The 26,962-nt window shown below is 36.6% G+C and overlaps 1 protein-coding gene across 2 annotated transcripts; it reads left to right on the forward strand.

The window, feature by feature from the left end:
• Window positions 1-20,364: 20,364 nt before the first annotated feature.
• LOC140985440 (ATP-dependent Clp protease proteolytic subunit-related protein 4, chloroplastic-like) lies at window positions 20,365-25,519 on the forward strand. Of its 2 annotated transcripts, none has more exons than XM_073453307.1 (7): window positions 20,365-20,663; window positions 23,381-23,584; window positions 23,923-23,978; window positions 24,133-24,259; window positions 24,449-24,526; window positions 24,850-24,957; window positions 25,035-25,519. In XM_073453307.1, the coding sequence occupies exons 1-7, from the start codon at window positions 20,445-20,447 to the stop codon at window positions 25,104-25,106; spliced, it is 864 nt and encodes a 287-aa protein (XP_073309408.1). In that variant the 5' UTR covers window positions 20,365-20,444; the 3' UTR covers window positions 25,107-25,519. The 2 variants fall into 2 exon arrangements, with proteins under 2 accessions (XP_073309408.1, XP_073309407.1); XM_073453306.1 differs by having other exon boundaries at window positions 20,369-20,663; window positions 24,844-24,957.
• The last annotated feature ends 1,443 nt before the right edge of the window (window positions 25,520-26,962 follow it).

The following is a 26,962-nucleotide window of genomic DNA, read 5'->3' on the forward strand; positions in this document are numbered from 1 at the left end:
ATCTTTATCAAGAAATGTCAACAAACTGTCATAATAATTATTGATATTCAACAAGCCCACAGGTTTATTATGGATATTAAGTTGTGCCCAAGAAACATTGTGAAAAATTTCTTCTAATGTACCAAAACAACCTGGTAGTGCGATAAAAGCATCAGAATTTTCAATCATTTGAGTGATTCTTTCATACATAGAAAAAACTTTTAATTCCTCCCCAATCGTAACACCTGTAATATTTCCTTCAGCTAAAGCTGTAGGAATAATACCCAAAACCTGACTACCTCCAAGATGAGCAGATGTTGAAACAGATCCCATTAACTCAATATTACCTCCCCCATATACCAAGTGAATTTTTCTCTCAGCCAATATCTTTCCAAGATTATTCTCTACTTCTACAAACACTTCATTTTTTCCAGGACTCGACCCACAAAATACACAAATATTTTTCAATGATTGTGGAGAGGTTCCAGCCATGTTTTTTTTACTTTTTTCTTTTTTTTTTCTGCGAAAATAGAGAGAAAGAAGAGAGATTTTATAGGGGTAATATGTTATCAGGACAAAACTATGGGTCACAGTTGTTGTAAAGCCCATGGGCTGTTCCCGATCCAACTAGCGGGAGTCGGTTATCCCATGGCAGCATTACTCAATGACTCCTCCAGCCCAGGCACTGGAGTTTGTGCCACCCCAGACTCGAACCTAAGATCTCCTGGACATATAGATACTTAGCACAAGTCTGGTACCAATTTGTCCAGGAGATCTTAGGTTCGAGTTTGGGGAGGCACAAACTCCAGTGGCTGGGCTGGAGGAGTCATTGAGTAATGCTGCCATGGGATAACTGACTCCCGCTAGTTGGATCGTGAACAGCCCATGGGCTTTACAATAAAAGGCGCCTTTTATTGTAATGCCCATGGGCTGTTCCCGATCCAACTGGCGGGAGTCGGTTATCCCATGGCCCATTACTCAATGACTCCTCCAGCCCAGGCACTGGAGTTTGTACCTCCCCAGACTCGAACCTAAGATCTCCTGGACATATAAATACTTAGCACAAGTCTGGTACCAATTGAGCTAGTGCGTTGGGATTTAACATGCCTATTTTTAAGCTTATTGGGCTTAAATTCTTTTAATTTAAAATAAAAGCTAATTAATATAATTGTTAATGATACATTAATACCTAATTAACCCTACATCTTTTATTTCACAACCCACCAACTGACACCTTCCCCTCCACCATTATATCTTTTCTGTTTCAGCATCTCCAAAGCAACAACCCATCGGCCATAGCTTATTCTTGCGTGGGAATTTCTCCGGCGCTCCCCGTTGCTCATTTCTTCATCTTCTTGCGTAGGAAACATCATCAGGCACGCATTGTACTTTTATTTCTGCATCATACATGCTAGATACTTGCTGTTACGTGGGTTTATTTGCATAAAATTCTTGATCTTGCATATAACGTAGGAAAGCTTCGGTTTTGTTCATAGTTCTTGCACCTTCTTCATCCAACTCAAGTTTCTTGTTAGTATTTGTGCAAGGGGCTGCTAACTGCATGATGCAAAGGGCTGTATGTGTCGTGTGTAAGGGCAAATGAATAAGGGAGTCGCGGTTTTTCCAAGCTCGAAGGGGAAACGCTCGGGATAGTAGCCATTGTGGTGGTTGAGTACAAGATCGGAAGTTTGGGTTTCGTTGTTCGATTCTGCACATGGGTTGGTCTAGGGCTTTTGGCTATGGTTTAGGAAGTCTCTAAGGGTCCTAGGATGAGTCTAATTAAGGTGGTTCGTGGCTTGGTTGGCTGGAGAAAGCTGTACAACCAGAAGCATGAAAACTGCACAGTTTGAGTCCCTTGTAGCTGCTGTCATGTTTCTGAATTTTTGGGGTTTAGGCGCTGGTTCTGAGTTAAAAAGGGCTGAACCATGGTCTTAAGTTATGTCTAAGGGTTAAGTCTAGGGCCTGGTTCGGGTCGGGTTTGAGTCGGTTTAAGCATGAAGTCGGTAGAAGCATGCTAGGGTCAAGGCTAGCGTTGGACGATGGCTTGCTGGAATTTCCAGCAGCTGTTCAGGGTCTTGTTCGAAGGTCTAAGGGGGCTGGCTTAGTGGTTTAAGAGCCTTTTAAGTGTTTAGAAAGGGTGGTAAAAAGTTGGTAAAATTTTGGTTGAGTTTCGGCTCGATTCGGATTAAAACCTAGACCCTGAGCTAAGTTTTAAAAAGAATTGGTTAAGTTGTAAAATGGGCTCGAGTTTATGTCTAGGAATGCTTATAAATATGTTTTTGGATATTTTAAGGAGTTTGGTAAGTTTCGGGTCAAAATGATGAGTTTTGGAATTATTCGTGATATAATCGCCGCACGAAACGTTAATTAAAGAATTAATTGAAATACCTAGATTTAAGCTTAATAAAATTATGAAAAATTATATTTAAGCTCAAATAATTTTTAGAAGTCTAAGTTTTTAATTTGGGAATTTTATGCTAAGGTTTGGTTTAATTCGGGATTAAAACACATTAATATGTTATATTTATATATTAATTTAAAAGTTATCGATTTAGGCCAAATAAAAATATGAGAAAATTCATGTAGGCTTAAATAATTATTTGGGACATGTTAGAGTCAATGGAATTAAGAAAATGTCAAAAACATGAAATTTTAAGATTAGGGGCAAAATGTTCATTTTTCACCCGGGGTGAGATTTTGGTCAAGGCAGCGCCCTAAGCACAAATTTATTATATTTTAAATTTTCATGCATCATGTTTACGATTTTTTTCGCAATTATAATAATTATGGTGCATGCTTGGTTTAAAAGAATTAAGAGAGAAAAAGTAAGAAAGTGAAGAGCACTCCGTCTCCGCCGCGCCACGTCGTTATTTCGTTTGTTTTCTGTCAAAACAAACCGAGGCATGTTTATATCTTCTTTCACTCTTCAATCAAGCCATATATGTATTTTTAAATATCGCAAGTACATGATTTTAATGCAAGAAAATCGAAATTGTTCATATTCAATTATGTTATTGAATTATATTACGTGCAAAATATTCATTTTGAGATTTATGCGATATTGCTTGTGGTCACTTTACTATCATGGGATTATTACTTCACCCGGTCGCCAGTTACCAGTCAGTTCAGTTTGTTACCACCCGGTCGCCAGTTACCGGTCAGTTCAGTTCAGTTCAGGGGCCACTTGCGTAGACCATAATCTCACCAAGAAAATTATTACAAGTTATTTCATTACAGGGCTCCAAGTAGCAAACATCTTCACTATGATTTTCAGTTCAGTTATGCACGTATTATAATTAATCATGACACGATATTTTACGTTATGCCTCACGACATGATATTTTTACTTGAATGCAATTTTATTATTTATTTACTCGTTATTTACGATATATGCATGCTGAGTCTTTAGACTCACTAGACTTGATTGTTGTAGGTACCGATGATGCAGGGACCGAGGGCGGGGACCAGTGAGCTAGCTTGGGTCGGCAGTAGTGGAACCCGAGGACCTCATGTTTTTAGCATTTACTATTTTGACTCAAACAAATTTCTTCGTTGTTGAATTGTTTTAAATTTTTATCTTGCAAACAAACATTTACTTCCGCTGCTATTTTGAATGGTTAAACTTTTATCAGTTATTTATTTATGAATGATGCATCTTAATTAATTAAAAAGAAAAATTTTAAATTTTCCGCAAATTTTCAAGTACGAATTTAGAGGCCGTTACAGCTGGTATCAGAGCCTATGTTTTTGTAAAGGGTTGTACTACTACTGACCACGAGAAGCTCATGAAGTCACGTCTTCGGTCTGTAAGTTTTACATTCATGCATTTTATTTAAAGCCGGAATTATTTTAACTGCATGTTCTCATGAAGTATTTTTACGTTTATATTTTAATCGTTCAATATTTATTTACATTTAAATAAATCATGGAATTATGCATGTTGGTTACGTATGGGTTATTTATGGAACAGTGTGCCTCCTAGACGCCAAGTTGGACGCCCGAGAGGTGATGATGAGCCTTGTCATGAGGACATAGAGGAGCAGAGACAGGAGGGGAACGGACCTCCACCCCCTCCACCAAATATGAATGCCCAGATGCTAGCTGGTATGACTCAGTTCTTCGCACAATTTGCAGGGAACAATGCTGTGGAGACCAGGCCGACAGGGCCTGAGGCTGTCTACGAGAGATTCATGAAGATGCGTCCTAAGGAGTTTTCAGGGACGACAGACCCCATGATTGCCGCGGGCTGGATCAAGTCCCTTGAAGTTATCTTCGAGTTCATAGAGCTTGGAGATGCAGACAGAGTCCGGTGGGCCAGCTACTTATTCGGAGGAGATGCCCACTTATGGTGGGAAGGAGCATCAGTAGCCCTGAACCTGGCTACGCTGAGTTGGACACGCTTCACGGAGGTATTTTACTCCAAATATTTTACTGATGAGGTGCGTTCGCGTTTGACCAGGGAGTTTATGACCCTGAGGCAGGGAGAGCTGACTGTTACAGAATTCATCCGTAAGTTTGAGAGGGGCTGTCACTTTGTGCCCTTGATTGCGAATGATCCGGGTGCCAAGCTGAGGCGCTTTCTTGATGGACTGAGGCCGATATTACGCCGCGATGTTAGGGTTGCTGGCCCTACTACTTTTGAAGTTGCCGTTTCTAGAGCTCTTGCCGCAGAGCAAGATCTGATTGACATTGAGAGGGATCGTTTGGGTAAGCGACCAGTCCAGGTACCACACCGCCCTCCTCCTCAGCAACAGCATCAGCAGCAGAATAAGAGGCCTTTCCATGGCCCACACGGAAATCGCGGTCAGCAGCTGCAGCGGGGACGCGCAGTCCCTAAGACCTTTGAGCAACCAGTCTGTCCCAAGTGCACTCGCCGCCATGCTGGAGTATGTATGTATGGCTCAGGGAAGTGTTACAAGTATGGTAGCCCAGACCACATGCTGACGCAGTGCCCTCAGAGGAACCTGCCTACCCAAGGCAGGGTGTTTGCTCTCCATGCAGCGGAGACGAACCCGGAGACCATGCTTTTGACAGGTACCTTTAAGCTTTAAATTAATATTTGATATTCAATGTTTCGGGAATCGGGATTAAGATTTTGAACTTAGAAATTGCGATAGGATTGCATGCTCTACTCAGTATTAGTTTAGGGAATTAGGATAGAAGAACTCTGGCCTTTGCATCTCTATAAGTTGAGTTCTTGTAACTGTTGGGTTCAACTTAGAGTTCCGATCTTTCAGGGAGGATTTTTATATCTGGTTCCGCTACGAAGGCCTTGATAGATTCAGGGGCCACTCACTCATTTATTTCGGAGGTCTTTGCTAATTTCCTCAAGGTCAAGACAGTTGGGCTAGATGTAGCCTATTCAGTAGTATTGCCGTCAGGCGAGGAGATGGCAGCTACCAATGTGATCCGAGACATAGACCTGGAGCTGCATGGAAATCTTGTATATGCGGATCTTATAGTGTTGTCGATGCCAGAGTTTGACATCATCTTAGGGATGGACTGGCTATTGCGGAACAGAGTGTTGATAGACTTCCAGCAGAGATCTGTTCTAGTCCGACCGCCGGGAATGGAGCAGTTCTTATTTGAGCCAGACAGGTACTTTCCTTTATCGCGCATTATACCTTATGTTCAGGCTAGGAAGCTCATCCATAGAGGGTGTCGGGCATTTTTAGCAACCTTTATATCTTTCCTCGAGGCACCCAGTCAGTCAGCCGCAGATGTTCCGATTGTCAAATATTTCTCAGATGTTTTTCCCGAGGACGTCTCTGGTATGCCACCCGAGCGAGAGGTGGAGGTTTCTATTGAGCTTATGCCAGGTACGACTCCGATATCCAAAGCGCCGTACCGTTTAGCGCCGACAGAGATGGCAGAGCTTAAGAAGCAGATTCAGGAACTTCTAGACAAGGAGTTCATTCGCCCGAGTTTTTCACCATGGGGTGTGCCAGTTTTGTTTGTGAAGAAGAAGGATGGCTCGATGAGGCTCTGCATTGACTACCGGGAATTGAACAGGGTTACAGTGAAAAACAAATACCCACTCCCGCGGATTGAGGATTTATTTGATCAGTTGCAGAGAGCTTCAGTATTCTCCAAGATTGATCTGCGTTCTGGTTATCACCAGTTGAGGGTGAAAGACGCCGATGTTTCGAAGACTGCTTTCAGGACTCGTTATGGCCACTACGAGTTCCTTGTGATGCCGTTCGGTTTGATGAATGCGCCAGCGATCTTCATGGATCTCATGAATCGCGTATTTCAGCCGTATCTTGATCAGTTCGTGATAGTTTTCATAGACGACATTCTTGTCTACTCAAAGAATCACGAGGATCAAAGCAGACACCTGACCACAGTGTTGCAGACCTTGCAGAAGCACAAGTTATTCGCCAAGTTCAGTAAGTGCGAATTCTGGTTAGAGAAGGTGGCGTTCTTAGGCCACATTGTTTCTAGCAGCGGTATTGAGGTAGACCCAGTAAAAGTTGCAGCAGTCAGAGATTGGGTTGTGCCGCAGAATGCATCTGAGATCCGCAGTTTTCTTGGGTTAGCAGGATATTATCGGAAATTCATTCAGGGATTTTCCTCTATTGCCGTTCCACTCACATCATTGACCAAGAAGAATGCTAAATTTGTGTGGAGCGAGGAGTGTCAGAAGAACTTCGATACTTTGAAGCAAGCTCTTATCTCAGCACCAGTTTTGGCTATGCCATCAGGGCCCGGAGATTTTGTTCTGTATACCGATGCTTCGAAGCTCGGTCTAGGCGCAGTATTGATGCAGCATGGAAAGGTAATAGCATATGCTGCTAGACAGTTGAAAACTCATGAGAAGAATTACCCTACCCATGATCTAGAGTTGGCCGCCGTGGTTTTTGCCTTGAAGATTTGGAGGCATTATTTGTATGGAGAGAAGTGCCAGATCTTTACCGACCACAAGAGCCTCAAGTACTTCTTTACGTAGAAAGAGCTGAATATGCGTCAGAGGCGATGGTTGGAGCTTGTGAAGGATTATGACTGTGACATTAGCTACCACCCGGGTAAAGCTAATGTAGTTGCGGATGCATTGAGCAGAAAAGTCGCAGTGATGGCTCATTTGACGATTCAGAGACCTCTTCAGTCTGAGATGCAGAGGTTTGATCTAGCGACATATCCTCGAGGTAGAGTTCCCCGTCTATCTACCTTGACTATCCAGTCTTCTCTCATTGACCGTATTCGCAGTAGTCAGCCAGCAGATGAGCAGTTGGCAAAGTGGAAGCAGCGAGATGAGGCCAAGGGCAGTGTCTTGTATACTGTTAGTGACGGTATTGTCAGATATCGAGACAGGATATGGGTTCCTAGCAGTGATTCTATCCGATAAGATATTCTATCAGAGCCCATATGTCGCCGTACTCGATTCATCCAGGGAGTACGAAGATGTACAAAGACCTGCAGTTGTTGTACTGGTGGCCAGGAATGAAGAAGGATATCAGACGTTTTGTATCCGAGTGTCTGACTTGTTAGTTAGTGAAGGCAGAGCATCAGAGACCAGCAGGTTTGCTCAAGCCTCTCCCTATTCCCGAGTGGAAGTGGGAGAATGTTACCATGGACTTTGTGACCGGTTTACCGAAGTCAGTCAGAGGATCTAATGCTATCTGGGTGATTGTCGATCGTCTTACCAAATCAGCGCACTTCTTGCCTATCAAGACGACTTTCACCATGGTTCAGTATGCTGAGTTGTATATCCGGGAGATAGTCCGACTTCATGGTATTCCCGTTTCTATCGTATCTGACAGAGACCCTAGATTCACTTCCTCGTTTTGGAAGAGTTTGCATTCGACCATGGGTACGAAGTTGCTGTTTAGCACAGCTTTCCATCCGCAGACAGATGGACAGTCGGAGCGAGTTATTCAGATTTTGGAGTATCTTCTCCGTGCTTGTGTTATCGATTTCTCCGGGAGTTGGGAGTCGAACTTGCCATTAGTAGAGTTCACCTATAATAACAGCTTTCAGTCGTCTATAGGAATGGCTTCGTATGAAGCATTTTATGGTCGCGAGTGTAGATCTCTTGTTCATTGGGATGAGGTAGGAGAGAGAGCCGAGCTGGGTCCAGAGATTATTCAGCAGACTGTCGATGTAGTAGCCCAGATCCGTGACAGGATGAGGACTGCTCAGAGTCGACAGAAGAGTTATGCGGACCAGCGGAGGAGAGATTTAGAGTTCGCCGTGGGCGACCATGTCTTTGTGAAAGTGGCACCTATGAAGGGTGTCATGCTATTTGGGAAGAAAGGGAAGCTCAGTCCGAGATTCATTGGACCATTCGAGATCCTTGACAGAGTTGGGACGCTAGCTTATCATGTTGCTCTTCCGCCGAATCTGGCCGGAGTACACAATGTGTTTCACGTCTCTATGCTGAGGAAGTATATGGCAAATCCTTCGCATGTTCTGAACTTCGAGCCGTTGCAGCTTACTCCAAACCTGTCTTATGAGGAGAGACCAGTGCAGATCCTAGATAGACAGGAAAAGAAGCTTCGGAACAAACTGGTTAAGCGAGTTAAAGTCAAGTGGCTTAACCATTCAGAGGAGGAAGCTACGTGGGAATCTGAGCCAGAGATGAGGAGCCGGTACCCAGAGCTATTNTATAATTTAAAAAGTTGGCATGCATGCAAGTTATTAAATTTCTTTGGTATTTTATTAAATTCTTTTAAAGCATAAAACGCATGTTTATTTTATTAAATTGTGTTTAATTATTTTCATGTATTTTAGGCATAATTATTGCATGATAGGGATTTATTTCATGAATTTTATCAGTTCATGCATCAGGGTTTCTAGGTGCATTTCACGCTCGAACGAGGAACGGAGACCGGAGAATTTTCAGGAAAATTATTTTTATTACTCGATTTATTTTATAAATTAAGTTAAAACGTTTTTAAGTGTATTTTTAAAAATGTGAATTTTTTGGTATTTTTACCCGCAGGATTCTAATTTGTAACGGTACGCAAATTTTATCAAATTGGAGGACTTTTTAAGGGTTCGGCTAATATTTCAAAATCTTTTCAACACGAAATATTTTTCGGGAGTGCGTTGGGATTTAACAGGCCTATTTTTAAGCTTATTGGGCTTAAATTTTTTTAATTTAAAATAAAAGCTAATTAATATAATTGTTAATCATACATTAATACCTAATTAACCCTACATCTTTTATTTCACAACCCACCAACCTACACCTTCCCCTCCACCATTATTTCTTTTCTGTTTCAGCATCTCCAAAGCAACAACCCATCGGCCATAGCTTATTCTTGCGTGGGAATTTCTCCGGCGCTCCCCGTTGCTCATTTCTTCATCTTCTTGCGTAGGAAACATCATCAGGCACGCATTGTACTTTTATTTCTGCATCATACATGCTAGATACTTTTTGTTACGTGGGTTTATTTGCATAAAATTCTTGATCTTGCATATAACATAGGAAGGCTTCGGTTTTGTTCATAGTTCTTGCACCTTCTTCATCCAACTCACGTTTCTTGTTAGTATTTGTGCAAGGGGCTGCTAAATGCATGATGCAAAGGGCTGTATGTGTCGTGTGTAAGGGCAAATGAATAAGGGAGTCTCGGTTTTTCCAAGCTCGAAGGGGCAACACTCGGGATAGTAGCCATTGTGGTGGTTGAGTACAAGATCGGAAGTTTGGGTTTCGTTGTTCGATTCTGACATGGGTTGGTCTAGGGATTTTGGCTATGGTTTAAGAAGTCTCTAAGGGTCCTAGGATGAGTCTAATTAAGGTGGTTCGTGGCTTGGTTGGCTGGAGAAAGCTGTACAACCGGAAACATGAAAACTGCACAGTTTGAGTCCCTTGTAGCTGCTGTCATGTTTCTGAATTTTTGGGGCTTAGGCGCTGGTTCTGAGTTAAAAAGGGCTCAACCATGGTCTTAAGTTATGTCTAAGGGTTAAGTCTAGGGCCTAGTTCGGGTCCGGTTTGAGCCGGTTTAAGCATGAAATCGGTAGAAGCATGCTAGGGTCAAGGCTAGAGTTGGACGATGGCTTGCTGGCATTTCCAGCAGCTGTTCAGGGTCTTGTTCGAAGGTCTAAGGGGGCTGGCTTAGTGGTTTTAGAGCCTTTTATGTGTTTAGAAAGGGTGGTAAAAAGTTGGTAAAATTTTGGTTAAGTTTCGGCTCGATTCGGATTAAAACCTAGACCCTGAGCTAAGTTTTAAAAAGAATTGGTTAAGTTGTAAAATGGGCTCGAGTTTACGTCTAGGAATGCTTATAAATATGTTTTGGGATATTTTAAGGATTTTGGTAAGTTTCGGGTCAAAATGATGAGTTTTGGAATTATTCGTGATATAATCGCCGCACGAAACGTTAATTAAAGAATTAATTGAAATACCTAGATTTAAGCTTAATAAAATTATGGAAAATTATATTTAAGCTCAAATAATTTTTAGAAGTCTAGGTTTTTAATTTGGGAATTTTATGCTAAGGTTTGGTTTAATTCGGGATTAAAACACATTAATATGTTATATTTATATATTAATTTAAAAGTTATCGATTTAGGCCAAATAAAAATAATGGAAAATTCATGTAGGCTTAAATAATTATTTGGGACATGTTAGAGTCAATGGAATTAAGAAAATGTCAAAAACGTGAAATTTTAAGTCTAGGGGCAAAATGTTCATTTTTCACCCGGGGTGAGATTTTGGTCAAGGCAGCGCCCTAAGCACAAATTTATGATATTTTAAATGTTCATGCATCATGTTTGCGATTTTTTTCGCTATTATAATAATTATGGTGCATGCTTGGTTTAAAGGAATTAAGAGAGGAAAAGTAAGAAAGTGAAGAGCACTCCGTCTCCACCGCGCCGCGTCGTTATTTCGTTTGTTTTCTGTCAAAACAAACCGAGGCATGTTTATATCTTCTTTCACTCTTCAATCAAGCCCTATAGGTATTTTTAAATATCGCAAGTACATGATTTTAATGCTAGAAAATCGAAATTGTTCATATTCAATTATGTTATTTAATTATATTGCGTGCAAAATATTCATTTTGAGATTTATGCGATATTGCTTGTGGTCCCTTTACTATCATAGGATTATTATTTCACCTGGTCGCCAGTTACCGGTCAGTTCAGTTTGGTACCACCCGGTCGCCAGTTACCGGTCAGTTCAGTTCAGTTCAGGGGCCACTTGCGTAGACCATAATCTCACCAAGAAAATTATTACAAGTTATTTCATTACAGGGCTCCAAGGAGCAAACATTTTCACTATGATTTTCAGTTCAGTTATGCACGTATTATAATTAATCATGACACGATATTTTACGTTATGCCTCACGACATGATATTTTCACTTGCATGCAATTTTATTATTTATTTACTCGTTATTTACGATATATGCATGCTGAGTCTTTAGACTCACTAGACTTGATTGTTGTAGGTACCGATGATGCAGGGACCGAGGGCGGGGACCAGTGAGCTAGCTTGGGTCGGCAGTAGTGGTACCCGAGGACCTCATGTTTTTAGCATTTACTATTTTGACTCAAACAAATTTCTTCGTTGTTGAATTTTTTTAAATTATTATCTTGCAAACAAACATTTACTTCCGCTGCTATTTTGAATGGTTAAACTTTTATCAGTTATTTATTTATGAATGATGCATTTTAATTAATTAAAAAGAAAAATTTTAAATTTTCCTTCAAATACGTATTTAGAGGCCGTTACAGTTGTAAACAGAATAAACAGTAAAAACAATGATGACACACATGCAAGTAAACAGTAGTGTGAATGTGGTCACAATTTTCCTCTGGTTTTACGTCCAGAAACGGCTTCAACGCCTTCTACGAGTCGAGGGTATGCTTCCCATCCAATTTTCTTATAAATTGGCAAACAGGGTCTTTTTTAGTCGGATTCCCAAGACTATGACGCTCATCTTGGAATTGTCTCCATAAACGGAAAGTTCAATATGCACATGTCCACTAGAATGCGTCTCAAGAGTCAATAAGATGTTATCTAAAGTCTCCTTACTCAGCCCATTCTTAATGAAACCAATTTTATCTTCTCTGTTATTGGAAACACATCCCAAATATCTGCATCGTTTGTCACAAGTCCATCTTGCACACTTATGACAAACTCCTAAACTTTTGGCCCTTCGCTTTTTCGCATAAGTGCTTTTTCTTAGTCCAGGCAAATTCCGAATGAGCAATGATTGTGGAACTTCTCCTCCTAATCGGACCTTAGCTTCTATTACAAGACGAATATCTTCTGGAATTGCTTTTTGCATTAGCAATCTCAATCTTTCACACCTTCCTGCATAAATTTTTCTTAGAACATTTTCAGAAACAGAGGGAAAATATTTACAAATTTTTGAGAGAATTTCATCCATTTTGAAAAGAAAAGAAATGACTTTTTTTTTATTTTTGTATCAGCAATTATGGGAAACTGATTAAACCGAATATTAGAGTCACGGAGTACCGTTATCCGCCATTTAACCGGGAAAATAAAAAGATTAAGTAAACCTGAAATAAAAACAAACAAAATTAAATGCAACACAAAAAAAAATCAAGGATCGGAAAGAGAAATAAACTCTTCTTGAAAGATTTCATTTTGCAAAAATGGTTTAAGCCTTTGTCCATTTACTTTAAAAACATCATCATTTTTAGGATTTTCAATATCCACAGCTCTATAAGTATACAAATGCTTTACAACATATGGGCCTGTTCATATTGATCGTAATTTTCCTGGGAATATGTGAAGTCGAGAATTATAAAGCAAAACTTTTTACCCAATCTCAAAAGATTTTCTAAGAATTGTTTTATCATGAAATGATTTGATTTTTGCTTTATAAATCCTTGAATTCTCATACGCGTCATTTCTAAGTTCATCAAGTTCATTAAGTTGCAATTTACGCAATTTGTTGGCATCATCCATGCTTGAATTTAATGTTTTGATCGCCCAATAAGCTTTATGTTCCAATTTCACAGGCAAATGACAATGTTTTCCATAAACCAACCTATAGGGAGACATATTCAATGATGTTTTAAAAGCTGTTCGATATGCCCAAAGTGCATCATTAAGTCGCAGAGACCAATCTTTTCTATTTGAGTTAACAGTTTTTTCCAAAATTTGCTTTATCTCCCTATTAGCTAATTCAACTTGTCCATTTGTTTGAGGATGATAAGGAGTAGTTACTTTGTGAGTAATACCATATTTTTTCATTAATGAAGCAAATGGTTTATTAACAAAGTGAGTTCCCCCATCACTTATCATGGCTCGAGGAATTCCAAATCTACTAAAAATATTTTCTTTTAAAAATTTGATGACGATTTTATGATCATTTGTTCGACATGGAATTGCCTCTATCCATTTGGAAACATAATCAACTGCAACTAAAATATACAAGTATCCAAACGACGGTGGAAAAGGTCCCATAAAATCTATTCCCCAACAATCAAAGATTTCAATTTCAATAATAGGATTCAAAGGCATCATGTTTCTTTTTGAAATCGCACCCAATTTTTGACAATTTTCACAGATCTTGCAGATTTCGTGGGTGTCTTTAAACAAAGTGGGCCAATAAAATCCACACTGCAAGATTTTTGCAGCTGTTTTCTTTGAAGAAAAATGTCCTCCGCATGCTTCTGAATGACAAAATTTAATGACACTACTTACCTCATTGTCGGGTATGCAACGTCGAAAAATTTGATCCGGACAATACTTGAACAGATACGGATCATCCCAATAAAAGTTTTTTACCTCATTCAAAAATTTTCTTTTATCTTGAGAACTCCATTGCGGTGGCATTTTTCCTGTCACAAGAAAATTTACTATGTTAGCAAACCAAGGTGTAGTAGTAACTGAAAATAGATGTTCATCAGGAAAATTATCGTTAATTGGTGTCATTTCACAAGATGATCCTGTTACTAGTCTCGATAAATGATCGGCTACGACATTCTCGGTTCCTTTTTTATCTTTGATCACAATGTCAAATTCTTGGAGCAACAAAATCCATCGTATCAGTCGTGGCTTTGCATCCTGTTTGGTCAACAAATATCTAATAGCAGAATGATCAGTAAACACGATAGTTGTTGATCCAATCAAATAAGAACGAAATTTATCTAATGCAAATATTACAGCAAGTAGTTCTTTTTCAGTTGTGGAGTAATTCATTTGAGCATTGTTTAAAGTTCTACTTGCATAATATATCACATAAGGCTTACCGTTTCTTCTTTGACCCAATACTGCACCGACTGCATAATCACTCGCATCGCACATGATTTCAAATGGTAAAGACCAATCAGGAGGTTGCATGATAGGAGCTGATGTTAAATGTCGAATGATTTTATCAAAAGCATTTTGACATTCTTGAGTCCACTCAAATGCACTGTCTTTTGTTAAGAGGTTACAAATGGGTTTAGAGATTAAACTAAAGTCCTTTATAAACCTCCTATAAAATCCAGCATGTCCCAAAAATGAGCGAATTTCTTTAATGGTTTTTGGAGGGGGTAAATTGGCAATGACATCAACTTTTGCTTTATCAACTTCAATTCCATGAGATGACACGACATGTCCCAAAACAATTCCAGAAGTAATCATGTAATGACATTTTTCCCAATTTAAAATAAGACCTTTTTCCTCGCATCTTTTTAAAACTTTTTCCAAATTTTCAAGACAATTATCAAATGTATTCCCAAAGACAGTTAAATCATCCATGAAAATTTCCAAACAATTTTCAACCATGTCGCAAAAAATGCTTAGCATACATCTTTGAAATGTTGCTGGGGCATTGCATAATCCAAATGGCATCCTTCTAAATGCAAATGTTCCAAAAGGACATGTGAATGTAGTTTTATCTTGATCTTCGAGTGCAATGGGAATTTGATAATAACCTGAATATCCATCAAGAAAACAGTAGTATGGATGACCTGCTACTCTTTCTAAAATTTGATCCAAAAATGGTAATGGAAAATGATCTTTTCTAGTGGCGTCATTTAATTTTCTATAATCAATACACATCCGCCAACTAGATGGGACTCGACTTGTTAACAATTCACCTTTTTCATTTTTTATCACTGTGATGCCAGATTTTTTCGGAACTACTTGTGTTGGGCTTACCCACTTACTATCAGAAATAGGGTAGATAATCCCAACATCAAGTAGTTTGAGAACTTCAGTTTTCACAACATCTTTCATGTGTGGATTTAATCTCCTTTGTGGTTGTTGAGATGTTTTTGCATTTTCTTCTAAGTGAATTTTGTGAGTGCAAATTAGTGGATTAATGCCCTTGAGATCTTTTAGTGTCCAACCAATTGCATTTTTATGTCTTTTAAGCATATCAACTAATTTACCTTCTTCATCACTTGCTAGTTTGGAAGAAATTACCACCGGATATGTTTCATCTTCTCCAAGAAATGCATACTTCAATTCTTCTGGCAAGGGTTTTAACTCCAATATGGGTGGTTCGTCTTTGTTCTCATATTTTGCATCAAATTCTTTCTCTGATCCTGGTAACGAGTGATACCTGATAAAATCATCAAGATCAATTTCAATATTTTCTTTAACAGTTTCAATTGAACAAATATCTAATTGATCACGAGTACTCCCTTCTTGAATGTTTTCTTCCACAAGAGTTTCAATAAGATTTTCATCTTCACTTTCATCTCCTTTGTCATGTGGTTGCTTACAAAGATTAAACACATTAAGCTCCAAGGTCATGTTACCAAATGACAACTTCATTATTCCATTCCTGCAATTTATAAGAGCATTAGAAGTTGCTAAAAATGGACGACCTAAAATTACAGGAATTGCATTACAAGCTTCGATAGGTTGTGTATCTAAAACTATGAAATCGACAGGATATACAAAGTTATCAACTTGGACCAACACGTCTTCTACCATACCTCTTGGCACTTTAACAGATCTATCAGCAAGTAAAAGTGTTACCGAAGTAGGTTTTAACTCGCCTAGATTGAGTTCTTGATAAACTGAATATGGAAGTAAACTCACACTAGCTCCAAGGTCAAGCAAGACTTTTTTAATCTTTCGTTCTCCAATAATACAAGAAATAGTAGGACAACAAGGGTCTTTGTATTTCAAAGCATTATTATTTTGAATGATTGCACTTACTTGTTCGGCTAAAAATGCTTTCTTTTTCACATTCAATTTTCTTTTCACAGTGCACAAGTTTTTCAAAAATTTGGCATATGATGGTACCTGCTTTATTGCATCTAATAAAGAAATATTAACTTTTACTTGTCTAAAAATATCATATATATCAGAATTCAAATTTGATTTTTTTGTATTTTTTAATGCATGAGAGAATTGTGGTGGCACTATCTGTTGATCCTCCTCTTCGCAAGTTATGGGTTCCACTTCCTTACCCTTTGGAGTTGATTTATCATCATCTTCACAAGGTTCAAGAATGGATTTTTCCAAAACCTTACCACTTCGAAGGGTAATAAAAAATTTTACCTGATCCATCGATTGAGTTCCAGAAATTCCAGTTTGTGAATGATGATCCTTGGGATTAGGCAGAGGTTGTGAAGGAAATTTATCTTTTTCATGAACATTAAGTGCAGATGCAAATTTAGCAAGAGTATCTTTCAAATCTGTCATGGTTTGAGCAGTTTGAGTATTGATATACTCTTGCTTTGCAATGAAAGAATTCAATATATCTTCCAAATTCTTTTTAGATGGAGGAACATAAGGTGCATAATTTTGAAAATTTTGTTGATTTTGGAAATGTGGTTGTGAAAATTGTACAGCATTATCATTCCTCCAACTAAAATTTGGATGATTTCGCCAACCTGGATTGTAACTTTGAGAAAATGGTTCAAAATTTGGCCTTTTGAGATTGTTTAAAACATTGGCTTGTTCATGGAGACATTCTTTAAAAGAAGGCAAAGTGGGACAATCTTTTGTAGAATGATCATTTGTATCACAGATGTGACATGCAATTTCTTGAACAGATTTTAATTGACCATTCTTTTTCAATTCAAGTGCCTCAACTTTTCTTGCCAAAGAGGTAAATCTAGCTTGAAGATCATGTTCATCTTTGAGAGTGTACATACCTCCACCAGATGTAGGAGATTGAATCTTGTTTGATGGTTCGATTGTACCTATAGTGTCCCAATTTTGAGCATTTTCAGCTAATGAATCGAGATACTCAATTGCCTCATTTGGATCTTTATCTTCAAATGTTCCATTACACATAAATTCAACCATTTGCCTATCTTTAGGTGTTAAGCCTTCATAAAATTGAGAAACAACCCTCCAAATTTCAAAACCATGATGTGAACAAAGATTAAGCAATTCTTTATATCTATCCCAACAATGATAAAAAGTTTCTCCTTGTTTTTGAGTGAAAGTGATGATTTGCCTTTTGAAAGAATTTGTTCTATGAGATGGAAAAAACTTTTTCAAAAATTGTTGTTGCAATTCATCCCATGTTCGAATGGATCCCGATCTAAGATTTTGTAGCCAAGTTTTAGCTTTATCTTTTAAAGAAAAAGGAGAAAGCTTAACTCGAATGGTGTTCATGCTACAATTTAGATCATTATATGTATTGCACACTTCTTCAAACTCTCGTAAATGCATGTATGGATTTTCAGAATCTAAACCATGAAAGTTGGGTAAAAGTTGGATAATACCAGGCTTAAAATTGAAATGAGATGCATAAGGAGGAAAAACTAGACATGAAGGTGCACTAGTACGTGTAGGATTCATGTGATCTCTAAGTGTTCTTCGTCTATCATGATCATGTTGAGATTGAATTTCATCTTCATTTTCTTGGATGGGTTCTTCCGCCATGTTTTGTCAAAATAAAGGGTTATTTCGAATGAGTCGACCACTAAGTATACATGACCAAAAAATGCTCAAGCAAATGCAAAAGAAAAAGAAGAAAAACACACAAAAACAATAAAAAATTCAAAGAAAGAAAATTAAATAGACTTGAAATTAAATTATACTTCCCCGGCAACGGCGCCAAAAACTTGTTGTGACTTTGATTGTTGCACTCCCAAGAGCAGGTTGTCCACAAGTAGTATAATTCGGTTAGTCCGATATCGTATCCACAGGGAAGCTAAGGTAATTACAAGTCCACTATAATGTCTTTTTGTTTTGTTTTTGTTTTTGTTTCTTTTTAATTTTAATTGTTTGAATCTTTAATAGGTAAATTTTAATTGTTCAAATTTTAATTTAAGTAGTTGAGATTAAAGGATCCACTCTTGGTATTTTAATAAAGTTAACATTAACGAACAATATTGAAATCCACTTAATAAAATGGTTCCAATATATTAAATAATCATATTTATATTATATTATAAATTATTATCTTATAAGTATATAATATATACCAAAACTTATAAATGTGATCAAGTATTTATTGTGCTATATATATTTGTAAACACTAAATCAAGGTTCCCACTTTAAATAGTTGGTAAAACCAAACAAACATTTAAATGGTACCAATAAATTAATACTATGATATATTCATATATAATAAATCAAGGAATCCAAGTTAAATGGTTGGTAAAACCAAACTAACATTTAAATGGTTCCAAGAATTTAATATTATAATATATTTATATATAATAAATCAAGGCATCCACTTTAAATGGTTGGTAATACTAAACTAACATTTAAATGGTTCCAAGAATTTAGTGTAACATATAGCAACAATAAATCAAAACTCCCACTTATAAGTAGGGTACAAAAATGCATAAAGAAATAAATATAACATAAACAATAAATAATGATTAAATAATATAAAACATAGATTCTTACCTTTTAATGACCTTATTATCATGCTAAGAGTTTCACCTTATCATCTCAACTTTAGGAAGTTAGCTATTCATTATTCAAAGTGTAAAACTTTGAATATGAAATTAACATGCTAATTATTTTTAAAGGATGAAATAAAGGAAAAATAAAGAGAGAAATATTATGAACTCAAAGATTTGTTCATAGAATGAGGGATATCTCAATACATTACAATGCACCCCTATTTATAGCCAAATTTGGGGAGACAACCACAAATAAAATATTATTTTTTTACACATAAGTCTTCATTTGTGTTTCAAGATATTATATTATATTACACATCACTTTTGAAAATCTTCTTCTCCGAATTTGCTTCTTCACATAAAAAGAAACATGTGGATAATTGAGTTGTCTAGTTGTGGTATTTTTTTCAAACCATTTGACCAAGTAATTTGAGAGATATGGTCAAAATACTATAGTATGGTAAAACTGCCACTCCTTTGGTAACTTTATTTGTTGCTTAATTTGATTTCAATTGTGAGAGGATTTTTATCTCATGCATGTCAACAATATTGTAGATATTATAATCAACTTTCTACAGGTCCAAAATCATCTTAATCCCATTTGCAACGTCAAGTTTATTCTTATTTTATCGAACCTGTAAAAAATAGTAAAAACTTGTAATTACACAACGACTTATATTTTATACAATTTATTATAAAACATATAATATTTAAACCTTTAATAAAACAAAAACTATATAATTATTTTATAAAATATTTAATTAATGTACAATTTTTATGTTTATCAAATACCGACGCGGTGGATTGCAGGAGATGACCGAGAGACGCTTGCTACACGATTCTTGCTCGAAAAAAAAAACGCAAGTCTCCAGAAATTTTGCAAGAGGAAGGGGTGGCTGCCGGAAAAAACTTAGAATCCTACTTCTTTTCTTCAAATACGAAAACACAATGTGTGTGTGTGTGTGCAGCCGATGGTGTGTGTGGGTGTGTAACGTGTGTGTGAGGGGTAATTAGGAGTTAATTAGGAGCTAATTAGGTTAATAAAAATACTAATAAACCATTAACATGTTAAAGAAAATGTTAACACATCACTAACTTATTAGAACCCTTAATTTTAAATAAAATGTACAAGTGATAAACTCTCAAGATTTAAAATTCTCCAACTATTCAAATTAGTATTTTGAAAAGCTTAAACTCTTAAAATCACTTAATAAATTAAAATAGGCTTTAAAATGTTTAAAACTTCATAAATAATTTAAAATACCATTTTTCTTGACTTAAAATAAAATACCATATATTTCATACATCGTCTAAATCATCTCCAGTCTCTTTTCCCGATCCCGTGTCGAATACTCGCCTGAAACATAAAACTCCAGAAAATATTTTAACATGCATCAAATAAACATGTAATAATTTAAAATAATGCAAATCATAAATCATAAATCGTTAAAAATCATTTTAAAATTAAATAAATAATTTTATAATTTAAATAAATGCATTAATTTTCATTTACTGATTTTGAACTCTACAATCATAGTGATAATCAAAATGTTCTTTCATTTTTATATTTATCATTATTATTCCAATTATAGGATCATTTTCATATTGTAACCCAATCCAAAACCCAACAACCCGAATTCATTTTCCAACCCCATATTATTAAGAAACGGATCCACAATCCAACAACCCGATCCCATTTCATCCTAAAACCTTTCGGCCTCTTCGGCAGGATCCATGGCTTCTCACGTTTTGCCCACAGCCGGAATCACCCTTAGCATGAGCCCACTTCTAGCATCTTCATACTCTTCTTTTAAACCTTCTCTTTGCTCCAATTTTCTATCTCCAATCGTGGGTGGCTGGGTCTCGGGTGACTTTTCGGGTCAAAAAATCTACCCCGCTTCACTCAAACCTTTTTACTCAATCTCTTGTGGCAAAAGGGGTGTCGTCACAATGGTAATTAATCATATATATATGGTTTTTCTATGTGTAGTTGTGCTTGTTTTGTTGATTGGTGAAATGGGGGGTTGTTGGATGATTTTAAAGAAATGATCTTTTTGGACACTTAGTTGATTAGTTATGAGAAATATGTTCTGTTGCTTGTGATTGACGCTGTGATTTATACTTACTACTTGTTTTGAGGCAGTGAAACTGTGAAAATGGTATTATCCTGCAGATTGTTTCAATAAAAAGACATCTCATTGTGTCATTAAGATTCATTTTTTACACTAAATTATGGTGGTATATTTTTTACTTTCGTGTAATGTATAGTTGTCCACCATTGGTGTGTGTTAGTTTATGCCAAATAGAGATGGTGAGAAGAGGAAATAAATGTCATGTGTCAGATTTTTGTGGCACTATTTGGAATTAAGGACCGTTGTTTTGAGTTCAGGTAAGGAAAAATATTGTGTTCCTTACTGTTGAGAGGGAATTTGTCGCTGCCAGCACTGCTAAGTAAATACCTAAAAATAACCAAACAAAAAAATTGTAGCACCCTTATCCAAGCCATTACTAAAAAGACTAATAAGCATGCATGATCAAAACTTAATAATAACAATTAAACAACAACAACCAAATTACTTTATCATGTTATAACCCAAACGAAACAGAAAAATAGTTCCAGTCTTAATCGTTGATACAGTCATATCATATTCACAATCTATCACGAGAATACGAGAAACCATATTAAACTTCTATTGGATCACCACCGAAAGCCCAACTACTCTAACCACTGCTCTGGCCGTCCGAACGTCCAACTTAATACCTGCCCTGTGGAATGGGGTGTCGAAGATGAAAAAAGAACGTGAACGACATTCGTCCAATACGAGAATGTACGAGTATGCAAACCAATATGATGCATGTGAAATGCATATGCTTGGATATCAATAATCAAGTCAAGAACCTCATGCTTAGTCCAGAGGTGCCTGAGTGTGTAGTCTCTTATCTGTCATAGGCATTTTTTGGCTTACACACTCATCATAAACACGTGAACCTACAATACAGAACATGACTGAACAGCCCAAACAAACGAGGTATATCTCAAAAGATATCAGGCCCTATCTGATATGTCATGCATAATATGTTAAAACAATAAAACATGTATCATGCAACAGATAAATATGAAGCATATAAGTGTGTATACTACGCTTGGATATCTCAGTCAGTATATCATTTACCTCACTAAAACAATATGACAGAAAGTCTATTCATCTAAACTTAGATAATACCAACAAAATGAAATCGCTATCATGCCTGATACAAAATCATTAAACATGCTTCAAAGTACGTCCTAATGATCTTTAAATCACTATTTAAAGCTTTAGGATTATACATGTGTCTGTCGTCAGCCCGCTGATAACGTCTCGATTTGCGTGTCCCAGTTCACCAACCACTCCGAAGCTTCTCGACACTAAACTACCCTAGAAACTGGCTAAAAAACTAAGATAGATATAGACTAGAACTCGAGAGAGAAGATGAGAGAAAGCGATGCAGGAAACAAATGAAATCAACTCTTATTTATAGGCTGTATCCGGACTAGTTCAGAAGATCTGAACTCAATCTTATCAACCACGTGTCATAATCTCATTCGTCAGTTGGATTTCTCGAGAAAATACAATTTGAAGTAGATTGGGTGATCTATTTTAACTTCGGTGTATCCCAAAATGTTGATCCTCAAATAATCAATTTCTTAATAATGATTAATTAACAACTATTTAATCATGTCTTAATTAGTACTTTATTAAAATAAGGATTCGGGTCATTACAAGAATAAAAGAAACTATGCGTCGCCTTGGAAAAAATGTTATGTGCATGTGTCACCAAAATTGCTCATACTTGTATTTTGAACTCATTATCTTATTTTGTTCCGCTGCTTCTGAGATAAGTGTTTACTTTGCAGAGACAGGGGAATCTGTTAAGTTTCTTGTGTGATAATATGCTACTTTTTTCAGGATGCGAGTACTGGCTTCAAAGCATGTTAGATTGTTTTCTTTGGTGTGTCAAAGAAATTATTCCAAAATGCACTCATCATTTGTTCGTTTTAAAAAATACTCCACTTGAACTATATATTATTTATGTAGCACGGATACTCCTAAATTTTTTTTTTAAGTATCGGACACTGATACGATACGTGAATACGCGTGTCAGATACGGCAAAATCCGTGTTGTTGACTTTTTGTAGGTTTGATCAGTCGGTTATGTTTTGGACATGGTTAGGATAAGTCATGGACACGGCGGAGATATGTTTCATTAAAAAAATAATTTAAAATTTTTTTAGCTTTATATTTTTAAATCACTGCATTGAAGCTGTACATTGTGTATATTTACATAAATATGTATGTATATTTCNTTGTATCACCGTATCCGTTGCATATTCGATACGATACCTGTACTCGTATCCATGCAACATAATATATTATCCATTGTCAATATTGTATAATAAGCATAAGAGGTACTGAAATCAAAAACCTAACGATATTTTAGTTAATTTTGCATCGTAAATACTTAAATCGATTTTTTAATTAGTTATTAAATATGTTTTAACCAAATTACATTAATCTAAAAAATAAAATATATTTTCATGCACATTGCTTGTGATTTCCTCTCTATTATTAATAATGCTAGTGCCAGTCTTGCTTATTATCTCACTTGTGGTTGCCTCCAACCTGTTATAGGTTATTCCCTTCTCTAGGGGAAGTGCTTGGGAGCAAGCTCCACCAGATTTGGCATCGTACTTGTACAAGAATCGGATTGTCTACTTGGGAATGTCTTTGGTTCCATCTGTCACTGAATTGATACTTGCAGAATTTCTTTACCTGCAGTACGAAGATGAGGAAAAACCAATTTACCTTTATATAAATTCGACTGGGACAACCAAGGTTAGACAATGCTTTTTTCTTTTTATTTTTCCTTTTGGGAGCATCATTTAGTTTCTCAACAAAAGGGTAACATCATTTTGATGACTTTACCTAACAAAGTCCCTAATCTTTGCAAATGAACCCAGATACATTGGCAATTTAAATCTTATCTGTCTACTATGTTGCATTATTTTTGGATAAATGTTTTCAGAATAATCACCATAGCAATGTCATGCAGAGATTAATCATGTCACTTGCAGGAGCTCATTTGATTGTGATGCATTATTTGCCTAAGAAATTGTCTGCATGTATATGCTAGTATCTATTCATGTTTGTACTATAGTTTGTACATTTTTCAGGGTGGGGAGAAGTTGGGCTATGAGACAGAAGCTTTTGCAGTATATGATGTTATGAGGTTATAAATCTTTCCCTTATATTTTAAAATCGCAGACACAATTCTGATCTTGAATTCGTAAAGGTATTCCAAAATTTGAATGAATATGTTAACTTGTCTTGGGTTCACTACCTCGGTTTCTGTACATAATTTCAAAATTGTAAAATCCCTATAGGTATGTGAAGCCACCGATTTTTACACTGTGTGTTGGTAATGCTTGGGGAGAAGCAGCTTTGCTATTGGCTGCTGGTGCTAAGGGGAATCGTTCTGCCTTACCATCCTCAACAATCATGATAAAACAGGTCGCTTTAAAGCACATTTATTTTTTGTTCGTAAACCCAAATATAGGGATTTCTCATCTGGCTTAGTTTCCAAATAACTGGTCTAGTTTAAGAATGATGCTCAAAAATCATCATCTTTTCTTTTCTTCTTTTATTTTTCTACATTATGTTGTTTTGACACTGATACAGGATACCTGTGTAATTTTACAGCCAATTGCCAGATTTCAGGGTCAAGCCACTGATGTAGAGGTTATGAGGAAAGAGATTAGAAATGTGAAGGCTGAGTTGGTAAGCTTGACAATCATATTTGGCAATTGTGTCACTCATTTTGGCCCCTTGACAAAACCGAAAAGAAGATTGCTTATGTTTCTCTTATACACGTGGGATTCTATGCCGTGTGTGAAATTTATTGTCTGGAAAAGTTTTTGATTCGGTTGTATGCAATCGGAAACTGTTTATCACCTTTATTTTTTAAACATTTAGCTATAGACTGGCCAATTTCTTGGATCCACTTTTCTGTATCACTGAAACAAGAAACCAACGCAGTACCTATATTTGCATTGGAACCTACCTATACTTCGCAGTTTCATGTTTGATTTTGAAAGGTTAAGCTCTATGCAAAACACATTGGAAAATCACCGGAGCAGATTGAAGAAGACATAAGGCGTCCAAAATATTTTAGTCCGAGTGAGGCCGTGGAATATGGGATCATAGACAAGGTACTCCGAATAGTGGAATACTTTTTTTGCTTAGCCCTGAAATATCACAATTTTACACTTCCTCCTATTATTTGTAGGTTCTGTACAATGAAAGGGGTGATGAAGATAGAGGAGTTATGTCCGACCTCAAGAAGGCACAACTTATTTAATGGTGTCAAAGTTCTTTATTCTGTAACAACAATAGGAGTGAGATAGTTGTTATCCACACATCGATTACCATGTATACTTGCGATTAACGAGTTGGCATATATGTCTTTGAGAAACCAATGTAAGAATTGTGCAGGTAAAGAATTCAGCTTCCACTGGCAATTCATCAAGAAAGAATAGTGTATTGCTCTTGCCTAGAAAATGCTTAAACTTCTTTGTTCTGTATCCAATTCTTGAAAGTTTCAAGAGGGCTACTAATAAAATCAAGTTTCTATCTAGAGTTGCCACTCTTTTACTTGAGAGTGAGTTAAAGATGGCTGTATGTTGTTGGAATGTATGGAGAGCAATTACCTCACCTCATGTTGTTCCGTTATATGGAACAAATTATCGAATTTGATTCCATGTTTGTTGTACATTTAAGCATTCTGATTATTTTCTGTAGTTCATTGTAGGCTAATAGTCGCGGAATTACATTTATTGTAAGGGATCTTCGTTGTTTACTAACCTAGGCCTGAGAAGTGGTTTTAGAACCAATGGTTTTGATTTCAGAACCAACGTTTCGGTATTAGAGGAAAGTAGTGTTGGATCTCGGTTTTCTACGTGCCCAAACGCAGCGGAAGTTTAAAATTTTTATTTTATTTTGAAAACAAAATAATTCTTTTGGACACTCGTATGGTTTTCAGGAATTAAACATGCATAGGATGTTTTAAAGAATTATACCTTTGTGAATTAAATCACTGGACTCCAACTAATCCGGTATAAACGGATTAGCTCTTGTTGATTCCCTACGAACTTTCTTCGATGAAATCCTCCTATCAAGTCCACGACTGGATGGTATGTTCCTCTTCCAAATTGCACTAGAAAATTTGGAAGAGATTTTACGTTGGAGACTAAAACGAGAGGCGGCTCAACCTTGGAAAGAAAAACCAAAGAGGCCAATTTTTTTTTTCTTTTTGAAAGTGGGAGACGTAAATCATGTGGTGGGGTGGGCTAGGGTTTTTTAATCAACATGTATTATTTATAATTAAATAATAGCCTAATGACATAATTAACATTAATGGGCTTGATTTAATTAATTGGGCTAGTCCAACTAGTTTAATTAATTTAATCAAGGCCTATTAAAACTTTAATTATTTATTATGATGGACTTGTACTCTTACAAGCCCATTAAACATACCCACCTTATTTAATTTATTAATTAATAAACTCAACTTTTGAGCTTAATAAATTAAATACATTATAAATTCAACATTTGAATTTATTATTTAAATTATAAATTCAACTCATTGAATTTTTATCACTTCCAAAATTTAATATTTAATAAACCCAACATTTGAGTTTAATAAATCAAATTCTCAAATTTTATAAATTCAACTACTTGAATTTATTCTCTCAAAATTTAATTATCATAAATTCAACTCCTTGAATTTACTATATAATATAAATTCAACTTCTTGAATTTATTCTCTCAACGGGAACAAACAATCCAGTACTTGTGTGACCCTCAATGGTTCAGGGATACAGCTAGCCGTGGGTTCACAACTCTTTGTGATTCAGGACATAATCCTTTATTCGGGCTTACCCTATTTAGCCCCATTCTTTTCATCAACACCTTGATTAAGAATGTCAGAACTCATTTCTGATTGCACCCATCGGATCATGGTAAGAGCGTCTAGTAGCATCGCCCCATGATCCCCTAGGTATCACTGATAGTGCCTGCAAGAACCAGTCGATTATGATTAACGTACAGTACGGTCCCTTCATCTCATATATCCCGATCGAATCTGCAACCATTGGTTCATCGAGGGTTGCATATTAATTCGATAACTATGTGATAACTATAACAGTGGCATCGCGT

Source organism: Primulina huaijiensis, chromosome 9 (assembly GCF_012295235.1).
Source record: "Primulina huaijiensis isolate GDHJ02 chromosome 9, ASM1229523v2, whole genome shotgun sequence".
In the NCBI taxonomy this organism is placed as follows: Eukaryota; Viridiplantae; Streptophyta; class Magnoliopsida; order Lamiales; family Gesneriaceae; genus Primulina; species Primulina huaijiensis.

What these genes read in the sequence shown, in the direction of transcription:
- LOC140985440 (XM_073453306.1), top strand. Translation starts at nt 20,445, where the DNA reads ATGGCTTCTCACGTTTTGCCCACAGCCGGAATCACCCTTAGCATGAGC. An exon ending in AAAGGGGTGTCGTCACAATG is followed by an intron (nt 20,664 to 23,380) that starts GTAATTAATCAT and finishes AACCTGTTATAG; the next exon opens with GTTATTCCCTTCTCTAGGGG. An exon ending in ATTCGACTGGGACAACCAAG is followed by an intron (nt 23,585 to 23,922) that starts GTTAGACAATGC and finishes TACATTTTTCAG; the next exon opens with GGTGGGGAGAAGTTGGGCTA.